We start from the raw sequence: 25,368 nt of genomic DNA, 5'->3' as shown, positions 1-25,368 counted from the left end.
TGGTTTACTCTGTCACTATTAATCAGTGCGATCAACCTAAAACGATTTATCTGTTCTTCTATAAATAAACATAATTGGTTAGAAATAAGGCCAGGCGACAGGAGAGTCATGTATATTCATTCATCTTATTAAAAAGACGTAAATAAAAATTTTCTTGCATCAAACATGTGAAAGATTACCGAGAGACGCCACTGCAGAGTGTCGCGGCGCTGTATTAGTCACCCCTCCACAATGGCGTCGTTAAAACAAATCAGCTTCGGTTGAATGACGAAATCCTCCGGTATTAGTAGTTCAGTAATTTAAACACAGATTTACAACAATAATCAAAAGAAGTAAATCATCTATTCTAACTCGAAATCAAGGTAGGACATTTATTTTTAAGTCCCGATTTAACAACTTAAATTGAGGTTTTTTTCAATGTTTTGTTAAGGAAAGGACACCCAAAAATCCTTTCTCCAATTTTATTTAATTTATCTTTAAGAAATCGGGTTTCATTATTTATTTTGTTTGATTTGTCGCAAAAGTGGGTTAAGGTTTTGTTTGCAGAAAAATCGATACAATTTTGGGTCATCTTTTGTTTAACAATTGTAGAATGTTTATTTAGAGGGGAAAATGCGTGCGGTGGTGTAAAATTCGAAGTCAATAAATCTCCAAGTGCTGGAAAGTCTGTAAGAAATTTATCAGGGATTTTTATCTCGCTTTTGTCCCAAAACACTTCTATTTGCTTCTTCCGTACAAATGTTTATCGGACATCTGTATAATTTAATTTATTCATGAAAATTCTGTCGGTGTCGTAAATTATTGTTAATCGAAAGAAAAACCACAATTGTACGAATTTTATTGCGGTGCACGATACATTTTTAAAAAGGAGTCTTACAAAGTATTCGGCGCTTTTTTATTAATGTAAAGGGATTTCAAAAGACTTGTTAGCTCGTATTTAAGTCCCTTTTTCTGTTTAAAAAGTCAATTTGAAAATACAACACCGTCTGTTTCAGTATCCAATGAAAATTCAAACAATTTAATTGATTGTCTTTTTTAAGTTCGACAAATTATTCCAGTTGAATTTAAATTCTCACATATCTGAATTATTAGTGGCAACTATTCCAGACTTCCATTAAATTTTACGTCTTTTATGTAAATTAATTGGCGTGAATACGTTTGAGATGGTCAGGGCTAGAGTCTCTTCGATTTCCACTTCCAATTTAAATGTAAATTTTTAAAAGCAGATCTGAAAGACCAGAGACTTTGTTGTTAGAAGCAAAATTCACAAAGTGAAGTCGAGTATTGTTAAGTGTTTGATTAAATTTGAACGGACCGAATATTGCTGTTTACGGTTTTGGAATTTTTGATACTTAATAAAAAAAATAATCTAATCAGTGATTAAGGCTAACTAAAAATATGAATTTTTTATTTTGCATCCTCACATCTCTCAGTTACGACGTAGCAGATTTCATTATAACGATGTTTACCCACATGATAAGTCGCTTCATGTTTACTCAAAGACTACAAAAAAAGCACGTGTCGTATGTCTCCTAGACATAATAGAGATCCTGCTGGTTGCCAGGGATAACCTGTTATTCGTACTGGAAGCTCCAGAGAATTGCGGCGCCAACATCACGGCATTCCGGCGCCAATCGTCGTCTGTTCTCTGTCTTCTACTTTACCATGTAGAATTTCTATGTTTACATCTTAGATCTCTTTTCCACACAACTTAATAACGATTTAATTTCTAATTAAATCATTAGTAAAGTCATCTGTGAAATAGTTGGAAAAGATAATATTGAACTTTTTAGTTGAGCGAACTTTGGAAGTTTTTAATTAAATTTGAGTTTGTTTCAGTTAATTGTCTTCCATTCCTTCTGGCTTCTGGGCTGGAAATACGTCGAGAAAAGTGCAATGCGACATTATTTTGCGTGTTTGGAAACTACACTATTCTTCCAGTACTTATGACTACTGTAAGTCGATCGGTGTATTTCCACGTGTTTTTTTTTTCATTCACTCTTCATTATACACTGTGCGGGAATCTCAACAGCGGAGGCAATTTCATGGCTTCATTAATTGGGAATTGGAGCTTTTGAATAACCTCCAATTTGCAATTTCTCTTGATTATGTATTCATGTTGGATACAAAGAAAAACCCTCTGGAGCATAAACTCGCCCTGCTATTAAGATAATTAACTTTTTTAGTACTTGCCTACACGCACTTGTTTATCCTAACATTACATAAAATCCTTGTCTGTTTTTTTTTCAGCAGCTTATAGGAAAAAACTGCGATGGAGGTCACTACACGTGTTCCCCACCTAAAGATTGCTGTAAACAAGGGTGCTGTTTCCTTCTGACTAGCTCTGTACACAGACCTCCTGCTATACCTACCACTAATATCTTCACCCCTCTTTTTCTGGGGCACTGGTACTTAAAATTCTCGCAGCCGACAGAATATCTATTTTTGTTATTTTAGGTATTTTTGGGTAGCAGTGATGGCCACAGTGGCAGGAATTTTATGTGCCTGTTCTCTTTGGCGACGTCATAGTCACGGAAATCTATGCTGTAGAGATTCAAATCGCGATGAACGAGCTTCTGAACCTGATTCTAACGGTTCTTGTTATGCACCACCTCAATATAGCAGATGTAATAGTTTTCATCAGCCGCCGCCGCCGTACTCTGAGGTTTTTACCTGTTTTTTGCTAACTTTTGAAAATAATAATTTTTTTAAGGTGACTTCAAAACCTGATTTGTATCCATTGGTAATTAGTTATAACGGAGATGCTGTGGTTAAAAATAATAACCCATCAACTGGATATCTTATGGTGCAATATTTTAGAAATTTTATAGTACGGCCTGTCGGTTCGTTTGGTTGAATTCAATTTGACGCAATCAAACGTTTGTTTTACAGGAACTCTATCCGCTACTAGTACAATAGATTCTCTAAGTTCGAGTTTTATATGCAACGCCGCCAATGAGGTAAGTGAAAAATTTCCCCGGCGCCTCCACCATTTTAGTAATTTATTTAATCAATTTAGTGAGGACAAAACAAAAAAGAATGGGAAAGAATAAATAAGACATGGAATTGATAACAATTTATGTATTCTCCTTCATTTTCAATATTGTCGCAGATGTGGAAAACAAAATTTTGAGTAATGTCCGATCCCATTTCTCTCCCATTATTTCGTAAAATATGACTGATGTGTCCTGAGGGAATACGCTCCAGATTTCAAGATGAAAAAGTCAATACGTTTTTACTTGTCGTGCGTCTCCACCACTTCTGAAAATTGTAGTCAGTTTCTCGGGCTAAATTAATTTATGAATACATAAATTTTTGTAATTACCAAAATTAAAAAAAAATCTTTGACGCTTTAAAAATAAGCGTACGAAATTTCTTATCAATTAGATTATAATTGAAGACGATATAAACAAAATTTCCCGGCGCATCCACCAATTTCAATAAAATCAAATTGAAAAACAATGTTACTAATTAATAAAATTGTACAAATGCGCAAAATGACAGTTTCTTTTCATTTTTAGGCCAACACAATCATTCCTCCCCCTTATTCTTGCATGGGAAGTCTCGAAGAAGTGACCACCGAGGACTACAACATCCAGCCCCCCGATCCCCCTCAGCTACCCACTTCTGCTTCGTTGCTTTCAAATGGGGAGATTTACCAAGCCGTACATACCAGTCCCAGCATACAGTCCCATCTTAGTACTAGTACGACCCCGTCCGCACTAACTACCCCATCCCATAAAAATCGTCAAATTTCAATACGAGATAACCCTTGCTTCGGTCAGAATGCAACGAATATTGTAAATAGTACTATAAATGACACAACAACGTTGCCAAATACTGTAGAACCGTTAGTACCAGATAGAGTAGAAAGCAAAAGCCAAAGTAACTGTGATGCTTCGCCCTATAAGAAAATTAAGTAAGTTTGTGATAATTGGAGGATATTTCTTAAGATTGTGTTTTAGGATACCAATTCATGCACAAAAGCTCCCAAAAGACCGCAGTCAAGACTCTGAGAGTCAAGATGAGGATCACAACTTCTCAGACTTGCTGAATCTTTCAGTGTGTGTTCCGAGCAGCGTTGTGAATTTAGGCACATCAATACAGTCGAACCACTACTTACAAGAACTACAATACAGTGTGACCAACAGTATGACAGGCTCTGATATCAGCAGTTTGGCAAATCTCGGTTCTCCGGATTCCCCACCAAGAGCAACGAGTCCTACTGTTGAAATGAAAGAACTTTTAGATAAAATCCAACAGCTTCCTCAACAAAAAAGTCCGTTGCCACCACACGAGCCAAAAACAAGCAAGAGTTGCTTTCATAGCAGAGCTAAAGCTAAAACTTTATACATGCCTTTATACGAAGGGCCTAGAACTAAAGGCGCTAAAATGTTCTCCAAAGGATGGCTTTCACGATCAGCGCCTAATACACCTTGCAGTAATTTCGTTCCGACTTTCCCCGTGCATAAGAAAGGGTCGAGTCAGAAAAGTAGCAAGCTGGCTATCACTGACGGGAGTCCTTTATTGAAAGAACACGAGGAGTCGGAAGAAGATGCCAAGGACGAGTGCTTATGATATGATTAAATACGGATTTTATAAAACGCTAATTTTGCGAGTTTTTATTTTGCTGTATGTTCGGAATTTTCTAGTACAATAACAATATTTGTTTAGAATAGACTATTTTAAAAATGCAAGGATTTTTGCAGCCATTCTAAAAATGTTTAAGAGTTTTAAAAACGGGGTAGGGGAACGTGGGGCAGAACGCCACAGTAATGAGGAACCCTACTTTCCCCTACACAAATATGCTCAATTTATTTTTACACCAATATTAAATATTATAAACCAATCTTAAATAATTATAATAAATCACTCAAAATTAAAAGAGCAAACATTCATCGTTTAGGCTGCACCAAACGCTGATTTTATCTTACATTCGACACCAATTTTATCACTTTTTCTACAATTGTCAAGAATTTGAGAAACATCAAAACTTAAATGATAATAAAGCAAGAAGTTCCCGATTATAAAATTTTTGACAACTAGACGAAACTCCCTAGAAAACAGTTTATGCCTAAATATACAGGAATTCAAGTTTAGATTTAGCCTATATTAGGTACTATTATTTTTAAAATACAAATAGGGATGATTAAAACATCGTTTGAGATTCTACATTCAGATCTTGACACTTTTTCTTCGCCAATTGATCGAGTTTTAACAGTTTTATTGGTACTGTTTTTTTTAAAAGGGCTCTAATTTGTTACTGTGACCTCGAAACGACAGAATAATATTTTTATAAGTGAATCTAGGACAAAAGCTAATAAAATTCGTGTTCAATTATTATAACATGAAATAAAATTGTTGGTAGCACTTTCATGGTCCTTAATGTTAAAAAATGTTTAAAAGCAGTGTATACTTTATTTAATTTTTGCAAAAGTGTACTTACTAAAACCGTTAGACTCTTTCTTTATTAACGATTGAATGTTGCTTGTTAAATAGATGCCTTTGCCATATTTTTCATACAACTAACGATACAGGTATGTACAGAAAAGGAGACATTTAATTTATTCGTTTAAATAAGATGTTGCTTCTTATTAAAGACACAAAAATCAATTCGCAACAATATTTAACAACACATACGTTTATTTGTGTTAGAGTTTTTGCAATGTTTTATGTTGAAAACAACTTTCACCATTTATGTAACGTATAGGCTTAAAATGATGTTTTTAACAGCGATCTGAACTGTAAAATGATGGTGATTAATAAAAAATATTTCCGTGATTCTTCGTATTTATTTTTCAGCACTTATTACATCAGAAAAAGTCGGGGACGATCAGATTATTCTGTCGGAGTCTAAAAACACTCAATCTGTTATTATGACAAGTTCAGACAATTCCCCAGAGTTTTTCGATTGGATTCGAGATAACACACATGCAATCATTTTGTAAACGAGCCCAAAAAATTACAATTTCATTAAATAAAATGAGTCTCGTGTCATAAATATGATTTTCATAAGATTTTCTAATTATGTAATTAATTATTTAAAAATACAAATTTTTGAGTTTTCCCAAAAAAATGAGGCTAAACGTAAATTTTGAGTAACGTTTGAATTTATATTTACATTTCAAGTCCATTAAATTATGAAAACTATACAACTCGTTTTAAAACTGCTAGAAAAATGGTGGAAGCGCTAAAATATTGTTAGTTTAACAGAAAAATTCAAACTTTATCTGTTGTTACGAAAATAGTCTTCAAGTCATACAAAAGTCTAGAGTTGAGCTCTAAAATATTAAAAATAAAAAGTCAAAATCCTAGACATGAGCACACACTTCGCATGATCCAAGATAAGACTTGAGAGTATAAATACACAGTTTTGCCCCAAACAATCAAACTATCGAATTCCATCAAGATGAAATCTTCTGTTTTTATTTCGATTTCCTTACTGGTCGTGTCTCTAGCTCAGGTAATAACACCATAGACTCACATTTCTAAAATTCAACGTCCTGTTTAGGCTTCTAGACTTCCCGCGCGCTATGTGCAAAAGTCGCCTAGAATCTTTGGAGGAGACGTTGCAGAACCGCACTCCATGCCATATCTGGCTCTCTTGGAATTTTACAGTGATTACTACGCCACATATTGTACCGGCGCTCTTATCTCCCAGAACTACGTCCTAACTTCCGGTACATGTGCCGCAGGGTAAATTTTATTGATTGTTGCATCAACTTGTACAATGACATTCCAATAGCTCTATTGAAGTTCTGGTAACTCTCGGTGCCCACAACGTCTTCATAACTGAAGAAACTCAAATTAATGTTTACAGTAAAGACATCAAATTCCATGATGGTTACAAGGAATCGGACTACATGAACGATCTAGTACTGATCAAGCTCCCTTATCCTGTTGTTTTTACTCGCGCTATTCAACCTGTAGCATTACCAAGGAAAAAGGATGTTGATCAAGTTTATCTTGGTTTTGTAGGGAAAATTGGTGGATGGGGAACTGAAAAGGAAAATAATCAGCAATTGTTTGAAGTTCTAAGAGTTATAGATATGGAAATCGTGAGTAATCTCGATCCGCTTTGTCGGCTCGACCAATTGCCTTCGACTATGTTCTGTGCTTCTGGGGAGTACCAAGGAAATTTTGTTGGTCCTTGTAATTTTGATTATGGGACTAGTTTCGTTGTCGGTAACGTTTTGCTTGGAATAATGTCTTTTGGAGAAGGGTACTGTTTGCATGGATACCCTGCAGCGTTTACAAGAGTTGTTAACTTCTTAGACTGGATAGAAGCAAACAGCGATATTATTGTTAATTGAAACATTGTATTAAAGATTGTCAATACACTTATAAAAGAATCCAGGATTTTATTTTTTTATTTTTAAGTATATTTGTTCATCCTTATTTTACAATAATTCTCATTCATTCTTCATTCATTTACTTTCACATTCATTCTTCAGTGAAAGAATAAAGATTAAATGAACCCAGTTAGCCAGAAAAACAGCATTTCTTAGACCTTAGGCCACATTCATGGTCCTTCGAACTCAAACCTCCTACAACACAAGTTTTATATCGAACCGGATTTAGCCACCCGTTTCAAATCCGCGATAACACACAACAATATTTTTCATTATATTTAACCACAAAATGTGTATAGAAAGGTTCGTTTCTTGAAGTCGTTTTATTATATTTTTTTTTTCTAACAAAATCAAGTATAGTATAGGAAGTGAGCAAATAATTCCTTGCAAGAAACTTTTAACTTACATCAGAAAGTCTCCAAAAATATCTAATCGGACACTCCCAACATAAGTCTACTTAATTTTTCCATGTTTTTATGTAACGACAATGTCATTGTCTTCTTGCCTCTTATAGATAAGAGAGAGTTTAAAAAAATAAATTACAACAAATCCCAAGTTACTTGTGTTTTTCACTCAATAATTTTGCCAATCCGGAAATGATAAACTTAAAAAATTAAAAAACGCAACCCAAGAATAGCAATACACCCTAATATCCCAAATTTCATAGCATTAGCATTAAAAATACTGAAATTACGAATCTTTTGTGACTTTCGCTCTACACTTTTGCAATCAGTTCAGTTAATAAAAAAAAATAAGATTAGTTTTGCCAAATCTTATAGTTGTGGCACTAAAATTACAAAAAATTACGAATTTTAGCAAAAGATGTCTGAAATGTGTGCTGTTTTAAAAATAAAAATTGCCATAAAATTTGCGTTTTTCGATCTACTAATTTGCAATTTGCTAGAGCTAATAAACTATTAAAAAAGAGTATCTACCCCAAATATCACAGCTGTAGTAATAAAATTACTAAAATTATGCATTTTAGTAACGGATGTCGGAAATTTTCGTGTTGTCTTAATAATAAAAATTTCTAAAATTTGTATTTTTCGTTCTACAATTTTGTAATTTGGTAGAGTTTCAAAGCTGCTGCACTGAAATCATTAAAATTACAAATTTAAATAAGAGGCCGGAAATTTTTGTTATGTTTTAAAAATATATTTTTTTTAAATTTGTGGCTTTCGCTCTAAAATTTTAAAATTTAGTAGAAGAAAGTAACTTCCACAAATGTCATTGCTTTAGCACTAAAATGACCAAAATTACGAATTTTAGCTAAAGATCTACTAAATTGCATAACTGAAGACTCGATTCAGTTATGCAATTTAGTAGAGTTAAAGTAAGTGAGAAACTAAATCCTTGCAACGATCTTTTAACTTACATCATAAAAACTTTTTCATGTTCTGATATAATGACAATGACTTTTTACCTCTTATAGATAAGACAAAAAAAATTTAAAGTAAGTTGCAATAAATTCAAACAAACATGAAATCTCCGGTGCTTATTTGTGAATTTATTATTAATAAATATTAGAAATTTCGCTAATTTAGCTTCTGAAACCTCGATTTTGTAACGCACGTCGCAATCAATTTCAAATATCCCCGTAAAATTAAGGAAATGACTTTCAATCCCGAGAGCTTAAGCCATCCACTTCATGATAAGACTTTTAAAAGTATAAATAAACAGCTTTATCACACAGGAAATCAAACGAACTGTCGCTATCAAGATGAAGACTGATTTTGCCTGGATTGTCTTGCTCATTATGCCTCTAGCTCAGGTAATTCACCTTTAAGTAAATTCCTAAAATTCTGGTATTTTTAGGCTTCTAGGCTACCCATGCGCCATATTACCAAAAAATCGCCTAGAATTCAAGGAGGAGACCTCGCTGAACCGCACTCCATGCCATATTTAGCTCTATTGGAATTCTACAATGAATACTATGCTACATATTGTACCGGAAGTCTTATTTCCCACAATTATGTAATAAGTTCCGGGACGTGTGCCGCCAGCGGGTAAGAATTTTACTGCGGTTTCCATCAGTGCGTTTACTTTTTAGCTCAGTTGAAGTCTTAGTAACTCTTGGTGCTCACAACATCTTCATAACTGAGAATACTCAAGTCAATGTTTATAGTAAAGAGATTAAATTTCATGAAAATTACGAAGAACACGGCTACCTTTACGATCTAGTTCTTATCAAACTCCCTCATCCTGTGGAGTATACAGATGCTATCCAAGCTGTAAATTTGCCAGGCAAATTAAATACCGCTCCTAGATACACAGGACAAGTTGGAAAAATTGGTGGATGGGGAACTGATGGTGGTACGACTAGCCAATTATTTCCTCTTTTACGAGTTATAGAAACAGAAGTTCTGGATAACGATAGTGATGATTGCAGTAGTTTGCAACCGTTACCACGGTCCATGCTTTGTATTTCAGGAGAATATAAAGATAAGGATGTTTCTCCATGTGATTATGATTATGGTACGAGTTTTGTAAGCGATGGTGTTTTAATTGGGGTAATGTCGTTCGGAGTAATTTACTGTATGAAAGGATATCCTTCAAGTTTTACAAGAGTTGATTATTATTTGAATTGGATAGCAGAAAACAGTGATGTTGTTATTAGGTAGATTGTAGAAAGTGAAGTCAATAAATGTAGAGAAGTCGCCACAAATTTGTATCAATTGTTCAAATAAATATATTCGACTAAAATTACTCTGTATTTTTTTTAAATGACCACAAAATGTATACGTTTTTTATTTGTGGCCTAACATAAAATTCTAAAATTTTTGCGTATGAAAATGAGAATAGTATAAAAATCGAACAATTTCTCATGTTTTGATGCAACCGCTGTTTTTTTTTCATTCAAAACTAACAGAGTATAAAATTGTAAATCATTTTTATAATCTCTGCAAAATTACAAATAAATGACTAGTAATTCTTAAGTTGTTGAAAAACATTGGATGCTCTTACAAGATTCCGCAAAACTTTAAAACTTCTGAAAAATGGTGGATGCGCCAACCAATATTGGTAAAATAAAATGTTAAAGTTCTTCTAAAGCCATCAATTTTATAAATTGCAAAGGGCGTTCAATGCATTCTCGGTATCTGCTATTTCTGATAATGATTTGGGTAATTTGATCACTGCATAAGAAAGATGAATTTTTAGAGGTACCTAACCAGGCAAAATTGGATCACTTGGATCATTTGTTTTCTGGTGAATAATTGCCAAAAAAGTCGACAAAAAGAGCTGTTCCGAACATGTTGCAAAAAAATCGAGCACCGTGCTGTGATAAAATTCCTGACAAAACAAGGGAAAAACCAAAAACCATTTTCGACGAAATGAAGGCGGTTTACGAAGAGTCTGCTCCTTTATTATTCACAGTTCAAAAATGGTCAAATGAATTTAAAAGGGGCAGAGAGGACTGAAGGAAATATTAAAAAAGTTAGCAGAAATGATTAATCTATCAGCTGGTACCGATCACACAATTCTTTGAGTAATTTAAGGGTAGCAATTAAAGAAAAAAGACGGGGAAAACTGCCTGTCGGTGTTTTGCTGCTTCATGACAACGCGCCAGTTCACACCGCGTGCATTTGCAAAGCTGCTGTTCGAGACTGTGGCTTCGAAGAAATTAACCACACGGCCTATAGTCCAGTCCTGGCTCCCAGCGATTACTACTTGTTTCCCAATTCAGAAAAAAAACTTCGCGGAAACCGATTTTTTAATGATGAAAAAGTGAATATAGCAATAAATGCGCATTTTGAGGGCAAGAAAAAAAAATTACAAAGATTGACAAGTTAGTTCACAGATCTCACAAGTGTATCGATGTTATGGAAAACTATATTGAAAAATAAAATTTTGTTTAAAGTTCTTCACAGCGATACCGAGAATACATTGAACGCTCCTGGTGTACTTCAATTTTCTCATTGTTTTCTCCATTTTTCTTATGACAATCAATGAGGATTTAAATTCTTACAAAAACTTATTAAAACTTACATCATACAATCTCCACAAGTATCTAATCAAACCAATATGTGAACTTAACTTTTTTAAGTTCTGATGTAATAAATCTTAATTCACTTGCCTCTTACAGATAAGAGAGAGTATAAAAGGAAGTTACATCAAAATCAAAATTTAAGTAACAAACATGAAGTCTCTGATACTTATCTTAGCCATCATCGCTGTCTCTACAGCCACTCAAAAAGTAAGTTCACTATTATCTAACACACTTTCTACCAAAGTTGTTAACAGGATCACTTAAAATTTAGCAAAATGTATAAAAAAGGAATTAATAATATCGTCGCCCCACCAAAACTTCGAATAATTGGTGGCCACGAAGCAGAACCCCATTCCATGCCTTACCAAGCTTTCTTAGAATTTCGTAGCGCGAACTATGTTTGGTACTGCGGGGGCTCGCTCGTTTCACAAAACTACCTCTTAACTGCTGCACAATGTTGTGATACGTGAGTGTCTTCTCTTCTCTATATTTTCAAAATTTATTTTGTATCGTAGCGCAACAAAAGTTATTGTAACGCTCGGAGCCCACAATCTCTCGACCTCCGAAACCAGTCAATATGTTTCGACATCTGAAGATATGACAATTCATTATAAATACTACGATTACCGCCTAGTTAATGATATTTGCGCTATTAAGCTTCCAAGACCTGTTACTTTCACTCAAGCCATCCAACCAGTTGCTTTACCAAGTCTTTCTTCGTACGACAACACTTATGAGGGTTCAATTGCTAGAGTTGGTGGTTGGGGTTATATAAACGGCTCTGTCGATGAAATGTCAGATGTGTTAAATTATGTTGATCTTCCCGTAATCAACAACAGGCAATGTGAGAAAGTGTACGGGTTTCTTATGCCTTCAATTCTCTGTACATCTGGAGTTGCCAACAACGGGCCTTGTACTGGAGATTCAGGAGGGCCGCTGGTTGTGAATGGTGTCCAGATTGGGATTGGTTCTTTCACGTACACGCTGTGTATAAAAGGATTTCCTGCGGGTTTCACCAGAATTACCAGGTTTTTGGATTGGATTGAATTTCACACTGATGTAACAATAATGTAAATAATTAGAGCCTTAGAGTAAATAAACCATACCTAATCAATCATATCAAAATAATGGCATCTTCAACTGCGAATTTTGTAAGAAATCACTTAAGATAAACGAGAAATTATAAAGCGTGTTTGATATCATTATCAATCAGATTTACAGTCAGTCTCAAAATGAAGACGTCTCCTCTAAGTTTGTACCTCTCGTGCCTTCTCGCTTTCGCAGCTGCAGCTCCGAAGGTAATGTTTCTGTGATTCTGTACCAACAGTACCAGTATGTTTTCATAGGGTACCAAACTCCCATTTCGTAATCTTTACAAACATCCAATTGAAGAAGTGAAAATTAAGCCGAGTCCTCGCATCATTGGAGGTCAGGAAGCAAAACCCCATTCCATTCCTTACCAAGCATTCTTGGAAATCTACACTTTAGACTCAGGATGGTACTGCGGCGGTACTCTTATCTCCGAAAACTATGTACTCACTGCAGCCCATTGTAACGACGAGTAAGTGGTTCTAAGTAAAACAAAGATAATTTCGTTGTTTCTTTAGAGGTATACTGGCTCGAGTTCTTCTAGGGGCACATAAGCCTCTTGAAGATGAAGACACTCAAGCCTCCATTTATAGTGCAAATCTTACTATTCACGAAGACTACGATAAAGAGCAAATCATCAATGATATTGGTGTTATTAAATTATCACACAGTGTCAATTTAACTGATGCCATTCAAATTGTTTCTTTACCAAGCAGAGACGATGTAAATAACAGTTATGTTGGTACAACCGGAAGGATTAGTGGATGGGGATTAACTGATGGTTTCGGTGATAAGTTATCAGATGTCTTGAATTACGTAGATGTCCCTGTTATTAGCAACGAAGAGTGTGAAGAAGGGTTTGGTAAATTGCCTGAGTCAAACATTTGCACTTCGCCTGAAAATGAAATGGGCTCTTGTAACGGGGACTCTGGGGGCCCGCTTATTTCCGAAGACGGAAAACAGATTGGAATTGTGTCTTTTGGGATTATTTTCTGTCTGCCTGGGTATCCATCTGCTTTTTCTAGAGTCACCAGTTTTTTGGATTGGATTGAAGCGAAGACTGATGTTCAAATAAAATAAACTGTGATGTAAAATAAAAATGAGCATCTTGTTCTTTGAAAATTTTCTATACTTATATATCGACTTCTTCTTATTAATTACGCTAATAAACGAATTAATATATTATTCCCAATGCAAACAGTAGTTTTAGCAAACCCATCCAATATATTTCCTCATGTTTATTCCAACGCTGCGTTCGCTCAAAAAACGTAGTACCTCTAGCTCTATATTTAACCCATCTATTTTAAGACTATTTTGAACCGAATTTTAAATTACATAAGCCGGCGTGCACGTTAAATATTTACATCGATACAAAAACAATGAATCGAGGCTGTTGGAAAGTTGACGAAAATGACGAAGGTAACGATTGATACATATTTATTACTACAGTTATTTTTACAGAGCGTTCCTGGCCCAAGTCGAATGACTTTCATTTGACTTGGTTTTCGTGTTGGTTAACTTTACAATCATTTTAGGGGCGGTTTCGAGTACGTTTTACAAACGTGATAGACATCATAAATTCTCACACGAATTATGGACCGAAATGTATAAGTCCAAAAGTACGGGCTCTAAAGGTACATTTTCCAAATTAACATGGATGCACTAAAATGTAGAGTTAGCGTTGCACTGCTTGCTTTTAACAGTGATCTCAAGAGATTGTTCTATTTTTGCTTGAGCGGGTTGTGACTCTTGCAGCGATTTACATCGACTTGGAGGATGAGGAACAAAGAGAAGATAAGGAGTACTCGCAATGGAACGAGCTCCCGGATCTTCTATTGGAAAAAATATTCGCTTACTTATCAATCCGGGAGAAATACTACGCTAGTTTAGTGTGCAAATCCTGGAATAGAGCGTTTTATCTACCGTACGTTTGGTCTCGCTTCGTTCTTGAAGACACGACTTTAACACGCGGAAGATTTAATTACTACTCAGGATGGCAGGTTACTAAACATGATTTAATAATCTCAAGGAAATTTCTTTTAGTATGTTTTAGACCACTTAAGAACTCAAACTTGTCTGTCCCAAGTTGGACGTAACTTTCGCTCTCTGACTTTCGAGGCCATGTTGAACTTCTACAATTTGTACGAATTTATGAACATGGTTTCTTTCTGTACTGAACAATCAATGAATAATGCAACCAACCCCGAATTTGAAGCTGGTAAAAATATCCACACGCTCAAGTTCACGTTTCCTTGCAACATGACAAATAGAGACGATACTGAAAGAATTCGTCTTTTCGGAACCGGTGGTAAACTTCTCGCTGCTCTCAAACGCCTCATGTCAAACCTCAAAAAGTTAAAAAGACTGGAATTGATCGATTTGATGTTAGACCCCAAAGAGGCACAATTTTTACTAGACGAAGTCTGCGAGAGGTGTTGTACTACTTTACAGATTTTATCGGTGATCAACACGACTAGAGTTGAGTACGAACTGTTCCACGTAGGAGTCTTTTTGAACTTACAGGTAACGACGTGATGAAGATTTCAAAAATGACTGCTTGTTGTAGATGTTGTACATCAGCCCTCAAAATTTGGGCGATGACGTTATTGAACTTTTAAGTCACACGAATATACAACATATTTACATTATACAGAACAGGTACACACCAAACGATGTTAAAATAAGACCTGTGGGCTACAAAATTTGGAAAAGTGCACGTAAAAATAATCCTCACTTCCGGGTGCATTTGCAACTTGAGACTCTTAAAGAAAAACCGCTGATTTGGCAACAGGGGGCTCCCGTCAGTACTATCCTGTACGATTCGCCACATGCTAAGGTCAGTATTATCTAACACCTCCAGTGACCGCAAATAAATAGTTACAGGTAAGAGAGGGCGATATACTAAACACCATCGACTTTTATAAAGACACTCTTCGTGTCTACGGCCATAAAAACATCCCCCGATTTCACCGCAGCAAATCGTTTGATGAAAGAGTTGACGGAAGTTTGATGTTATTAGTGAGGCAATGCTACTATCTAACGACTCTAGTAAGTTCTTAAGACTGAAATAACAACTTGACCGTCCACAGATTGTTACAGAGCGGATTTCTACTTCCACGGCTCTTCTTCTTGCCTACAGTGGAAAAAATTTGAAATATTTGTACATTAGAGGTAACGCTGTGATAATTCGCTGCGACTGGCAAAAAAATCCTGAATGGAGTGATGAGTTTTATTCTTGGCTGAAGACAAATAGTCGCTCTTATGAACTTGTGGAGAAAGAAATTAGTCAGATGATGGGGCACCGATGGCAATTTTTGACTGATAAGGAGTTTAAAAAGTTGCAGTGTAATCTGCGCGAACTGTAAACATTTACATAACAAATTAATATGAATAATTAGATAGTTTTTTGTGAGGTAAATCTGAAGCAAATTTGTTTACGCATTTTTTATTATTTTGTATCAACGAGTACCGATAAATTGTGTTCTTTGTGATTATACAAAGCTTTAGTAGTTGAACTACGTGTGATATTATGTAAATTTTATAAAGCTTAATTGAATAAGTGATAATTTACATATTTTTAAATAAATAGTTTACGAACGTTGTTTGTTTTATTAGATTTTAGGTTCTTCGTTTTTCCCAAATTTAGTGGGTCTATTGTATTATCAATAAGATTGAATCATTCAGAAATAACATTCCTGACGTCAATCAAACTGACAATCTGATGGAGATAACGTCTGCTATTAAAAATATAAATGAAAAAATGAGTTATAAACATATTTTTATTTAAACATACAAAATATAAAATAAAACAAACAAAATTATTTTTGTCTCAACCAGGGTAGTTACTGCTAGACGGTAACGACATTCCACTTTGCATTGTGTTTTCGCAGTTAATCTGTACGGAATACCTATGAAGGTTTTCCATATCGGCCTCAAAGAAAATGTCGTTGATCGCCTTCTCGGCTAACTTTCTTTGAATGGGCTTCAGATTTCGCAGCTTATTAGCCCAAACCTTAGCTATATCAAAGATTTCATCATCAGGCTCATTTGATACGCAGTTGCAAGTTGACCTTCGTAGTTCATTTTGTTGTATTTTGGCACCACCTGTCTTTACTTTTTTCGGTGGTGGACCTATTGGAGTTATCGAAGAAAAGTGGTACGTCTCAGGTACTATTGAAGAAGCATCACTTTCGTACTCCTCGACTTCTTCAAGTGCCTGAAACAAACCACACACATCTAATGAAAAACTGTTTTATTACCTACCGGTGACTGTTCGTTTTCTTGTTTAACGATAACCTCCGGAGTTTCGCCGTCTTGTAAAAACGACAATGCGTAAAACTTCCACGATGAAGGTTTGTACACATCGTCGGGATTACTTCCAAGGCGTTTTGAAGCCTTAACTTTATTTAGTTCTCTCCTGTAGTTGGAGCGCAGAGAATTAATCTGTTTCTTCACATCACATTCCGTTGCCCCCGGTTTTACCTCTCTAAGAACTCTAAGAAGTTTCTTATAACCCTCAATTTTCTTACATCTGTTGGAATACAGCGGACTTAAAGTGTTCCACAGCTCTGGCAAAGATTTATACAATTGTATAAAATTTCTGAAGCCTTCGTCGACAGTTTTAGGTGATTCCCAACGAAGACCTTCCATAGTAGCAAGAACGCACTGGACAACAAGCGAAAACTAGATGGCCGTCACTTTCATTCGTCAATCCATCAATGTCGGCTTTGTACGTAACACGATCAATCATACTGTCAATCAGTTTTATTTTGCAGGCGGCGCAGTAGACTTCTGAGTGCTCTTGTCCTTGGAAATAGACCTAGACTTTGTAATGTAAGCTTAACATTGTACGAACGGAAGACCTCACAGTTCCAAGAATCGAAAAATTTGGACTAGGATTCGGAAAATAGGAAACATGAAAAGGGACTAGTCCGCTAAAGTACTTATTGTCATACAAATCCGTTAAAAGGGTTGTTAAGACATCAGTCCGATAAAGCAATCACAAAAAGATTTTTGTACTTTTTATTCATGTTTAGGTATATTTATAAACATCTGAGAGCACATTTGTCCCAACGTCTCGATGTTTCTCTGCATGATAATCCTTAAAGTGTTGGTATAAACTTCTGCAGGTCTGGACAAAGTTGGATCCCGCCAATGAATCCCATTGGAATCCCCCACAAACAAAGCAGGTGACGGAATGTGGTCCCTCATATAAATCCAAATACAATCCCTCAAAATCGCAACAATCTAAAAACACAGTGAAGAGACTCCGATCACAGTTACTTTCATCTACAAACCTCAAAACATTTTAAATTCGGTAAAATATCTCTAATGTTAGACAACGGTGGCGGTAATAACTGCCCCATTGCCATAACATCGATCACATTGACGGTCGTGTTCATTAAAGCTTTGTAGTTTTCGGTACGATGGGCTTTACTTTGTTCACCCGTGCTCTTCCACTGGTGAATAAGAGTGGCAGTTAAAGCCCGCATGAGAACAGAACAATAACAAAGAGCTGGTCTTGATAAAGCTATGAAACTTAACAAGTCCCAGAGGACCGGTACGTTGGTAAACATGCGCCGGATGAAAAGATCTCGCTCTATCGTAACTTTCGCGAACTCTTCATCCGGCCACGGAAGGCCATTGTACATAACATCAGGACTGACGAACTGAACCAAAAGCAAAGAGACCAAAGTTACACTTTCCAGAGACAACTCCGAGAATTTAGCCTCCACGTCTTCACAAAGAGAACAACACGACTTTATCGCATTGATGAGTTCCGACGTGTTGGCGGCTACTTCTTCAGCCGGTAGTTCGTTCAGAGGAAGAAGTTTTCGCTTCCCTGTTCCGATTATCCCTCCATTGAACACGGAAGAATGTTTGGTCAGTGGGATCGTTTTATTGATTTTTTTGTTTTGTTTCAGTAATAACTTGTCCGAGTTTTCATCAAACGATGCGGTGTTTTTGGCCCCGAAAAGAATACTTTCTTTGCGGAACAGCGCTCGTTCGAGTAATTCGCGCAAAGCTAAAACTCTGGCGACTTTTGAGCGAGTGCAAAGGCGTCGCAGAACTCGGTTTAGTCTGTCGAAGCCTTTAGCTTTATTAGACGTGCCTGAAATCAGTGTGGTTAGCGAGAGAAACAAAACAGAAGAAAATTACCTTCTTCGCGGCAACAAATAAAGAAGTAATTTATTGTAGATTGCGTTAGATTGAGAACGACTTCGATGGGTAAACTCTCTAAATTATTACTGGTAGGAAGCTCCAATTCGTTTAGGATTTTAGAAATCGTGTGGACATGACTCGTGTCTCTTCCGAATATTGATGTAAAATGTGGTAAATTAGTCAGAATTGCTTTGGTGATGATATGCGATTTTAAAAGCGAGACGCGGCCGCTTTTCTCCCACCTAGAAACCTGGTCACGACAATATTTTTTTCTGTGATACTTACTTTAATAAAATGTACAAATTCTCCCACGTTTGCGCCAAATCGTCATCGTCCGCTTTACCTTCGATATGTCTGCTTAATATTTGCTCCAACACCACGGAAAAATATCCCCCTTTTTCGGCATACGGCCAAACTGTTTTATTAACAAGCTCGTGGGATATAATTTTCACCAACAAGCTCAAATGCTCCAAAGTTTTCAAGTTTTGGAAGAAATAACTGATGGATTGCACCAACAGCGACGGATTATTGTGTCCCAAGAAAATCACAATCTGTCCGGCAGCTTGAGCTCTTACTTCTTTCAGACTTAGCAAGTTCTTGTGGATTTCAACCAAGTCGTGGGAAAACGAAGTCAGTAATTCGACAGTCTTGTCGCTGCGAACGTTTTCGTCCACTCTGTACATAACATTTTCTGAAAAAACGGATAATTGGTCGTGAGAAATTACGCAAGAATGACTTACGAAGGATTTCTAGGGATTTGTCCTTGATTGATTGCATTGTTGGGTCGTTTGAAGGGTGTTCAATGCAGTCTAGCAATAAATTTATTATTTGAATACCGCCGTTATCACAGCTTAGGATCAAAGTTAGTAATAAGTCTTCCAGAATTTCGTTTGAGCCGAAATATTTACACCAGTCGTCTACGAATGGACACAGTTCGCGGATCACGTCCACACTTACTAAAAAAAGAAATATTATGTAATGAGAGTAATTAAAAAAATATAAGAAGAATATTAAAAAACTTACAAATGTTCTTCATATCATTGCATATTGACGAGAACAAAGTGGATGACAAAAACGACAATTGTAATATAAAAGGCACTGTGGCTTTCTTCTTTAGTTTCATAACATCGGCATCTTGAGCGTCTTGTTGTAAACTCCACTAAAAATAAAAATAAAAACGTTTTCCTGTCTCGTTGCAAACTTACAAGAAACATCTCCAAAATCGCGGACCTTATATCATTACTGTGGCTCCCAGCCAAATGGCCTAAAATCCCCACAACTGATCTGAGCTTTGGTGAATTACTCCCCTGTTCATATGATTTTATCTGACAAAAGTCTTTTAAGCCACAAGACAAAACTCTTGTAATTACAGTATTGGGGAAACAACTCCCTACATGAGCCACCACCCAATCAAAATTAGGCGAATGCTTAACTGAAGTGTCTAAAAGGGCGTTAATGCAAGTTTCAGTATCTGAATGCATTAAACTAGACAGGCATTTAGTGTTGATTTCCACTAGGACTTTGGTGGCGCGGCAGTTCATCCACAGCTGAAGAGTCTCATTCAAATCTAAAAAATATACTGTAGAGAAAAAAGGAGATATAGATTGGGAAAAATACTCGTAGATAAGTGTGCTCGCCCCGCAAATTTCGTTGATATTTCCCCCAGTAATTCCAAAGACCATGTACTGACAATGGGGGCCCATGCTGTGGGGTTATCAGCAATAAAAGTACTTAAAACTGTGTGAATTTCCGATACGACGGCTTCATCAGTTTCGTTAGCTGTTGGAAGCTCCCCAGTCTTAATCTCAGTCTAAAAAAGAAAGTCAGTTTGATATAATAGCCCTGTTTGTTTACCTCAATTGCTTGAATGTAATTCGAAGCTGCGTCCCCAAAGACTCTACTAAAAAACTCAAAAAGGGCAGTACGAGCCGCTGGGATGTTCTTTAAGAGCCTCAACGCTGTCTTCGTCAGCTCCAGGGGGTTACAGCGCTCGAGTCTGAGCGCCCCCTTGATAAAAGTATGGAGCTCATTCATCAGGTCTTGATGCGGGGCGTTACGTATCACGGTAGCGTGAGATATCATCGTGAGTTTTTATTCAATGTTTTGATAATTATTTGGGTTGTCAGATTTGAAGGTTAGAAATTGTAGTTTGAGATTAGTGGAGCCACTATCATTGACGCGGGTAATTTGAAAGTTTTTATTGTGTTTTGAAAGGAATTCCAGTGAACTTCACTTTTGGTAAAGCTGACTCGTCCATCTTCATTCGCAATTCGTGTTTCACAAAATCCGTGCATTTTTTAGGGTGGTAAAATCTCTTGTCCTCTCGATCTATGGGAACCAGCGGATCCAAGTACCACCCGTAGCTACCAAACTAAATTCTTTATGTTACAAGAACATGGAAACTTACCACTGATTTTCTGTCATGGTAGAAGGATACTTTTGATTGGGTACTTCATATTTCCACGTTTTTATCTTTGCGACGATTACCGGATCAGCCTCAACTTTTTTTGGGCGCTCATATTTTGAATAAAACTTACTGGTCAACAAAGTCTCTATAAACCCAGGCAATAATGGTACAAATCCCAGTTTTTACTTACTTTTAAAGTCTGGCGTGTACTTATCGTACACTTGGTACGATTCCAATTCCTTTTCGTACCGTTCGGTTAAGAAAGCAACAGAAAACCGCATTTTACACAAGAATTTCGAGGAAGCATAAAAATAGAATTTATTTGTCAAACTTTGATAGTTTACATGCTATCTTGGTCGTTTTCCCAAGCTAAAATTTTATTCATATTTGCTATTTTCTTTGTACTCCAAGGTTCTAGAGGATCGGGCGAGTCACTGTCTTCGGAATTCAAATGGTCGGTAGCGGAGCGACAAGATCTCGGCTCTGTAGCAGGCGCCACTCTAGAAATTCGCTTGATTAACACCTGTCTTCCTAAAGAAGAAATTACTTGTTATTTTTCGCGGTTTTGCTCCTCTTCTTCCTCTTTGGCTTGACGTTGGAAGACTGAACTTCGGCCCCATCTCCCGATCCTTGCACTCGTAATGTTTCAGAAATAGTCACCGAGCTACAAGTTACCAAATTCGCTGAAGATCCACAAAAGAAGATACTTACACTTGTTCTTCTCCCAACGCCACGTCTATGTTAATTGGTCTTATCTGCGCGACATCCACTGCTTGTTTCAGAGACTCCTTCACCAGTTTTATGCGCTCTTCCGCGTAGTCTAAATCCGAGTTTTCGTTACCTTTATCCGCCACTTCGTTATTAACGGTGTCAGTGGAACTGGACTGGGAACCAGGGACGAGTTTCTTTTTGTCTGAAGCTTTAGATTTCGCGGAGGCGTTGCGCAAATTCGCTGATTTAGCGCGTCGGGTTCTTGAAACCTTCCCCAACAGTGGTGGTTCTAGAATAAAAACTGATTTACTGTGAAGACCTAGACGTTTCGAACCTCCGAAGCCTTCACTATCACTGGGATCCAAAGCCGCGTACTTCTTCTTGATCGTTTTCTCAACCTTTCTAACAAAAGTTTCAGTCCCGGCAAAAATTCCTGCGAGACTCTTAACGCTCTTGTTTTGTTGCTTTGCTAAGCTGACTTCTTCCACGTCGCGTAAATCAGCGGCTGACAACGCGAGCATTTTCAGTTTCTCCGGATCGCAAGTGCTATCAGACTTGATGACGAGCTCCCGGAACGGGTCCTCCGTATTCGGTACTTTACCGCCTTCCTTCTTAGGAATAATCGCAGGTGTGAACACTTGAGAATCCGTGATCTGGCTGACTGTGCCCATCATCGCCATGGGCCCCACGCCAGCATTTGCTATGGCTTTCTGTTGGGTGTTAAGTGCGGTGTTAATTTGATTGTTGATGGAAACCACGTTTGTCGTCGTGGTGGTCGTTGCTGTCGTTGTCACCGGTTTCGTGTTAGCAGCCAAGTTCAACCCTTGAGAAGCGCTAACAATGTCCAAGTCATGCGTGAAAGCCATGACGTCCAAAGCTGTTGTTAAAGCATCTCCAAAGCCACCGGTTAAATTAGGACCTTGAGGATCCGCAAGAGGGTCTTTCGTCGTTTTCTTTGTTTTCACAGGGGTGTTGATGGACTCGCGACCCCACATTAAACAGCGCATTTCTTCACCTGTTAACCCGCGCTTTTTTAAGGCGTTGATTGTTACTTTTCCCACTCGTTTCCAGTTCGCGACGGCACCTTTTCTTTGCTTTGCCCTGGTCTTGCTCTTTGATTTAATGATTAAGACACCGCGTTTTTCGATGGTGGGATCCTGTTCACTAGGACCTAGTGAAATACTGTACTCTTGTAGATAATGCTGGGCGTCGGATTGGGGAATCGCTCTCTCAAGTGCAATCACGATTTTCGCCCATTGCTTCACCCATTCTTTCTCGCTTTGTTCAATAACATGGGCGTAGGTGTTACCCATCATTGCGATCAACATGTTGAGCAACAAAATGGGGACAAAGACCATGAAGAGCGCAAAAACTGTCTTGCTCACGCCGGGATAAGTTGTCAAAGAGAGTTCTTGGTACTAAAATTAACAGTGTTAAAACTGTGCGAGTGGTTTTCTGGTATTTACATCGTAATTTCCGAGAGTGATTTGGAAAAGGGCCATCCACGTGCTCGCGTAGGTGTTATACAAAGAGGCTTTGACCCCAGGAAATCCCTTATAAAGAAAATAAAACGACTGAGAGAATCCGAAGAGTACAATAGTGTAGATGATACCAAAAGTCAACATGTCCCCAGTGATCATACTGTAGATCATGGTAACAAAAGGCCCCGTCAAACGTACGGCTCTACAATTAAACATACATAAAGAGAAACAAAAAAGTCAGTACGGACCCTGCAAAAAACATCAACAGAAACCACGATCCTGGAACCGCAAAACAAAGAATCGCCTCTTCCGTTTCTTTGTCTCCATATAATCTACACGGAATGCAGGCCAAAATTAGAATATTAGAACTAAGGAAAATCAATTTCGGTGGAGAGTTCGCCTGAAAGTTAAATTACTTAAAAATGTGTCGTAGTGGCACGGAATTACCTGTTGCTTTAAAAATGCAGTGAGGCCCTGATTGCGAAGCTCATCGCCCTGTTGCAGAATTAAGTAACTGAGGACACCTAGAATCGTGCCGACTTCACAAACGTATCTAAAGAAAGAGAATCAAAAGTGGTTGTTACATTGATGGGATTACCTTGCAATGACTGTTACGTCGTCTGACCACTGGAGGAGAGGCTCGTCGAGGTCTTCCGGTCGCAAGTAGACCGCCAAGGAGAGGAGGAGCAAATGCAGAACTAGAATTAGCAGTCTCTTCAAAAATTGGTTCTAAAAGTGTGGTGTTAGAATTATAAGTGTCAGAGCTCCAAAATTACCCGAGCGAAGGTCTTCCATTTTTCCTCCAACAGTTTCTGAATGATCCCTCCATCTAACATATCCAAGTGCTCTTCTTTCGTTCCGTTCAATATTATGAAGAGAGCAGAGTTCCAATCTGGAAAATACTCATAAATTTACTGTTGATTTTTTGGTTTTACCAACTTGTGCGGCCATCGGGAAGCAGCGTATCGAGAGCGTTCAAGAAGTACGCCGAGCATGTGATGTTACTGTATCTCCAGAACTCTTTAGCTGACAGTTCTAACATTTCCCTGAATACTTCAGCTCGTCCTAGTTTGCACGCCAAGGTGAGCGGCGTCAGTCCCGATTTATTAACAATTCCATTGCTTGCCGGAAGTTTGGGATGTCGCAGTGCGTATCCAAACATGTCCTTGAAAATGAGTTTTAGATACTAAAGACCGCCTGAATAAAAGGTACCAGTTTGTCGCACACGACAACCATGTGGAGGATCATGTTTCCAAAACTGTCTTGTAGATCAGGATGTGCCCCGCTGTCCAACAGAAGATTATAGACACTCTCGTTCGCACAGCAGGCAGCCCATGCAAGGGGGTATTCCCCTAAGTACGCCAATCCTTCATAATCTGATTGTTTTGCAGGCTTTTGCCGCTGTTGGTCCCTGGGAAGAAAAAAACTCCCAATGGCTCGCTGGTTTACATTAGCTCCCGCTTCCACGAGATCTTGAACTAGCTCGTTGTTATTGTACGCAATGGCCAAGTGAAGGGCACTAGCACCCAAATACTCCTCTCCTTCCACCACATCGAGAGCCAATTTCGGAAAACATTTGATCAAAGTCCGAGCGAGTCTCGTATGTATTTTCGTGTCGCAAATAATGAGAACATGCAACAAAGACTCCCCTAAGGAGCCTCTATACTGCATCTGCCAACAGGACTCGTGATCCTGCCACTTCGCCAGAGGATCGTACCGACTCAGCGACGCCTCAATCGGCAAAATCACTTGCTCGTGATCTCTGAATTTCCATCTTAAATATTCCGACCTGTTAATGATCTGTCCTTTCCCTTCCTGATACATGAGCTGGCCGAACTGGTCTCGGATCAATTTCTCTACTTCCAATTGCCCTCCAGTGTTGTATGCGTCAATTAACTCACCCCCTGAAGTGAAAAATCGTCGCTTGTTTACAAAGCACAGACTTACCTTTCTTGTAGTTGGCTAGTTTGTATAGAAGACACTGATCTTGATTGGAGGCTTGACTGATAACTCGGTCCAAGATTGAACCCCCTTGGAAGGTGTTAGCTTTGCGCTTTCTGCAGGGTTTACATGCTTTCGCACCCATTTCAAAACAGACTGATGATCAATATCAGGTCAGGGTGAGTAAATTATGTCAAGGTGCACGGTGAATGGTAAAGGGTGGTACGGTGATGGCGC

General features: G+C 37.6%; 9 protein-coding genes across 12 annotated transcripts; 5 read left to right on the top strand and 4 right to left on the bottom strand.

Moving 5' to 3' along the window:
- The first annotated feature begins 10 nt into the window (after positions 1-10).
- Positions 11-5,781, top strand: LOC148168288 (uncharacterized). 2 transcript variants are annotated; one of them, XM_088046530.1, is made up of 8 exons: positions 11-362; positions 1,840-1,955; positions 2,254-2,408; positions 2,458-2,665; positions 2,714-2,843; positions 2,893-2,960; positions 3,522-3,919; positions 3,966-5,781. In XM_088046530.1, the coding sequence occupies exons 2-8, from the start codon at positions 1,947-1,949 to the stop codon at positions 4,576-4,578; spliced, it is 1,581 nt and encodes a 526-aa protein (XP_087902656.1). In that variant the 5' UTR covers positions 11-362; positions 1,840-1,946; the 3' UTR covers positions 4,579-5,781. The 2 variants fall into 2 exon arrangements, with proteins under 2 accessions (XP_087902656.1, XP_087902655.1); XM_088046529.1 differs by having other exon boundaries at positions 2,251-2,408.
- Positions 5,782-6,383: 602 nt separating this feature from the next.
- Positions 6,384-7,634, top strand: LOC148168287 (brachyurin-like). Its single transcript, XM_088046191.1, has 5 exons — positions 6,384-6,463; positions 6,512-6,696; positions 6,746-7,304; positions 7,358-7,453; positions 7,509-7,634. The coding sequence occupies exons 1-5, from the start codon at positions 6,410-6,412 to the stop codon at positions 7,632-7,634; spliced, it is 1,020 nt and encodes a 339-aa protein (XP_087902317.1). The 5' UTR covers positions 6,384-6,409.
- A 1,431-nt stretch (positions 7,635-9,065) lies between these two features.
- On the top strand, positions 9,066-10,006 carry LOC148168286 (brachyurin-like). The gene is made up of 3 exons (XM_088046061.1): positions 9,066-9,123; positions 9,168-9,358; positions 9,403-10,006. The coding sequence occupies exons 1-3, from the start codon at positions 9,073-9,075 to the stop codon at positions 9,971-9,973; spliced, it is 813 nt and encodes a 270-aa protein (XP_087902187.1). The 5' UTR covers positions 9,066-9,072; the 3' UTR covers positions 9,974-10,006.
- Positions 10,007-11,490: 1,484 nt separating this feature from the next.
- LOC148168285 (uncharacterized) lies at positions 11,491-13,627 on the top strand. Its single transcript, XM_088044839.1, has 6 exons — positions 11,491-11,547; positions 11,595-11,806; positions 11,856-12,410; positions 12,554-12,638; positions 12,687-12,901; positions 12,948-13,627. Exons 1-6 carry the CDS (start codon positions 11,491-11,493, stop codon positions 13,507-13,509), a joined length of 1,686 nt encoding a protein of 561 aa, XP_087900965.1. The 3' UTR covers positions 13,510-13,627.
- A 110-nt stretch (positions 13,628-13,737) lies between these two features.
- On the top strand, positions 13,738-15,921 carry LOC148168284 (uncharacterized). 2 transcript variants are annotated; one of them, XM_088044840.1, is made up of 7 exons: positions 13,738-13,848; positions 13,965-14,063; positions 14,185-14,429; positions 14,473-14,952; positions 14,996-15,265; positions 15,313-15,477; positions 15,519-15,921. In XM_088044840.1, exons 1-7 carry the CDS (start codon positions 13,809-13,811, stop codon positions 15,792-15,794), a joined length of 1,575 nt encoding a protein of 524 aa, XP_087900966.1. In that variant the 5' UTR covers positions 13,738-13,808; the 3' UTR covers positions 15,795-15,921. The 2 variants fall into 2 exon arrangements, with proteins under 2 accessions (XP_087900966.1, XP_087900967.1); XM_088044841.1 differs by lacking the exon at positions 13,965-14,063 and having other exon boundaries at positions 13,740-13,848.
- Positions 15,922-16,235: 314 nt separating this feature from the next.
- On the bottom strand, positions 16,236-17,357 carry LOC148168283 (uncharacterized). The gene is made up of 2 exons (XM_088044842.1): positions 16,693-17,357; positions 16,236-16,645 (listed from the first exon to the last, which is right to left on the bottom strand). Exons 1-2 carry the CDS (start codon positions 17,077-17,079, stop codon positions 16,259-16,261), a joined length of 774 nt encoding a protein of 257 aa, XP_087900968.1. The 5' UTR covers positions 17,080-17,357; the 3' UTR covers positions 16,236-16,258.
- An 80-nt stretch (positions 17,358-17,437) lies between these two features.
- On the bottom strand, positions 17,438-20,759 carry omd (integrator complex subunit 5 omd). Its single transcript, XM_088044838.1, has 9 exons — positions 20,446-20,759; positions 20,209-20,401; positions 19,797-20,158; positions 19,615-19,750; positions 19,332-19,547; positions 18,877-19,282; positions 18,589-18,833; positions 17,727-18,541; positions 17,438-17,676 (listed from the first exon to the last, which is right to left on the bottom strand). The coding sequence occupies exons 1-9, from the start codon at positions 20,671-20,673 to the stop codon at positions 17,452-17,454; spliced, it is 2,826 nt and encodes a 941-aa protein (XP_087900964.1). The 5' UTR covers positions 20,674-20,759; the 3' UTR covers positions 17,438-17,451.
- A 5-nt stretch (positions 20,760-20,764) lies between these two features.
- On the bottom strand, positions 20,765-21,279 carry LOC148168281 (uncharacterized). Its single transcript, XM_088046190.1, has 3 exons — positions 21,189-21,279; positions 20,999-21,143; positions 20,765-20,954 (listed from the first exon to the last, which is right to left on the bottom strand). Exons 1-3 carry the CDS (start codon positions 21,277-21,279, stop codon positions 20,789-20,791), a joined length of 402 nt encoding a protein of 133 aa, XP_087902316.1. The 3' UTR covers positions 20,765-20,788.
- A 59-nt stretch (positions 21,280-21,338) lies between these two features.
- iav (transient receptor potential cation channel subfamily V iav) lies at positions 21,339-25,352 on the bottom strand. 2 transcript variants are annotated; one of them, XM_088046680.1, is made up of 13 exons: positions 25,138-25,352; positions 24,717-25,094; positions 24,403-24,668; positions 24,130-24,355; positions 23,967-24,082; positions 23,789-23,919; positions 23,638-23,743; positions 23,439-23,590; positions 23,176-23,392; positions 22,044-23,127; positions 21,710-21,998; positions 21,546-21,662; positions 21,339-21,498 (listed from the first exon to the last, which is right to left on the bottom strand). In XM_088046680.1, exons 1-13 carry the CDS (start codon positions 25,274-25,276, stop codon positions 21,339-21,341), a joined length of 3,381 nt encoding a protein of 1,126 aa, XP_087902806.1. In that variant the 5' UTR covers positions 25,277-25,352. The 2 variants fall into 2 exon arrangements, with proteins under 2 accessions (XP_087902806.1, XP_087902805.1); XM_088046679.1 differs by having other exon boundaries at positions 24,403-25,094.
- Positions 25,353-25,368: the final 16 nt, after the last annotated feature.

This window comes from Gnatocerus cornutus, chromosome 9 (assembly GCF_029298725.1).
Source record: "Gnatocerus cornutus isolate USDA-ARS CGAHR chromosome 9, icGnaCorn1.1, whole genome shotgun sequence".
In the NCBI taxonomy this organism is placed as follows: Eukaryota; Metazoa; Arthropoda; class Insecta; order Coleoptera; family Tenebrionidae; genus Gnatocerus; species Gnatocerus cornutus.
Note: the sequence above shows the minus strand (reverse complement) of the source record. Positions and strands in the feature narration are given on the sequence as shown.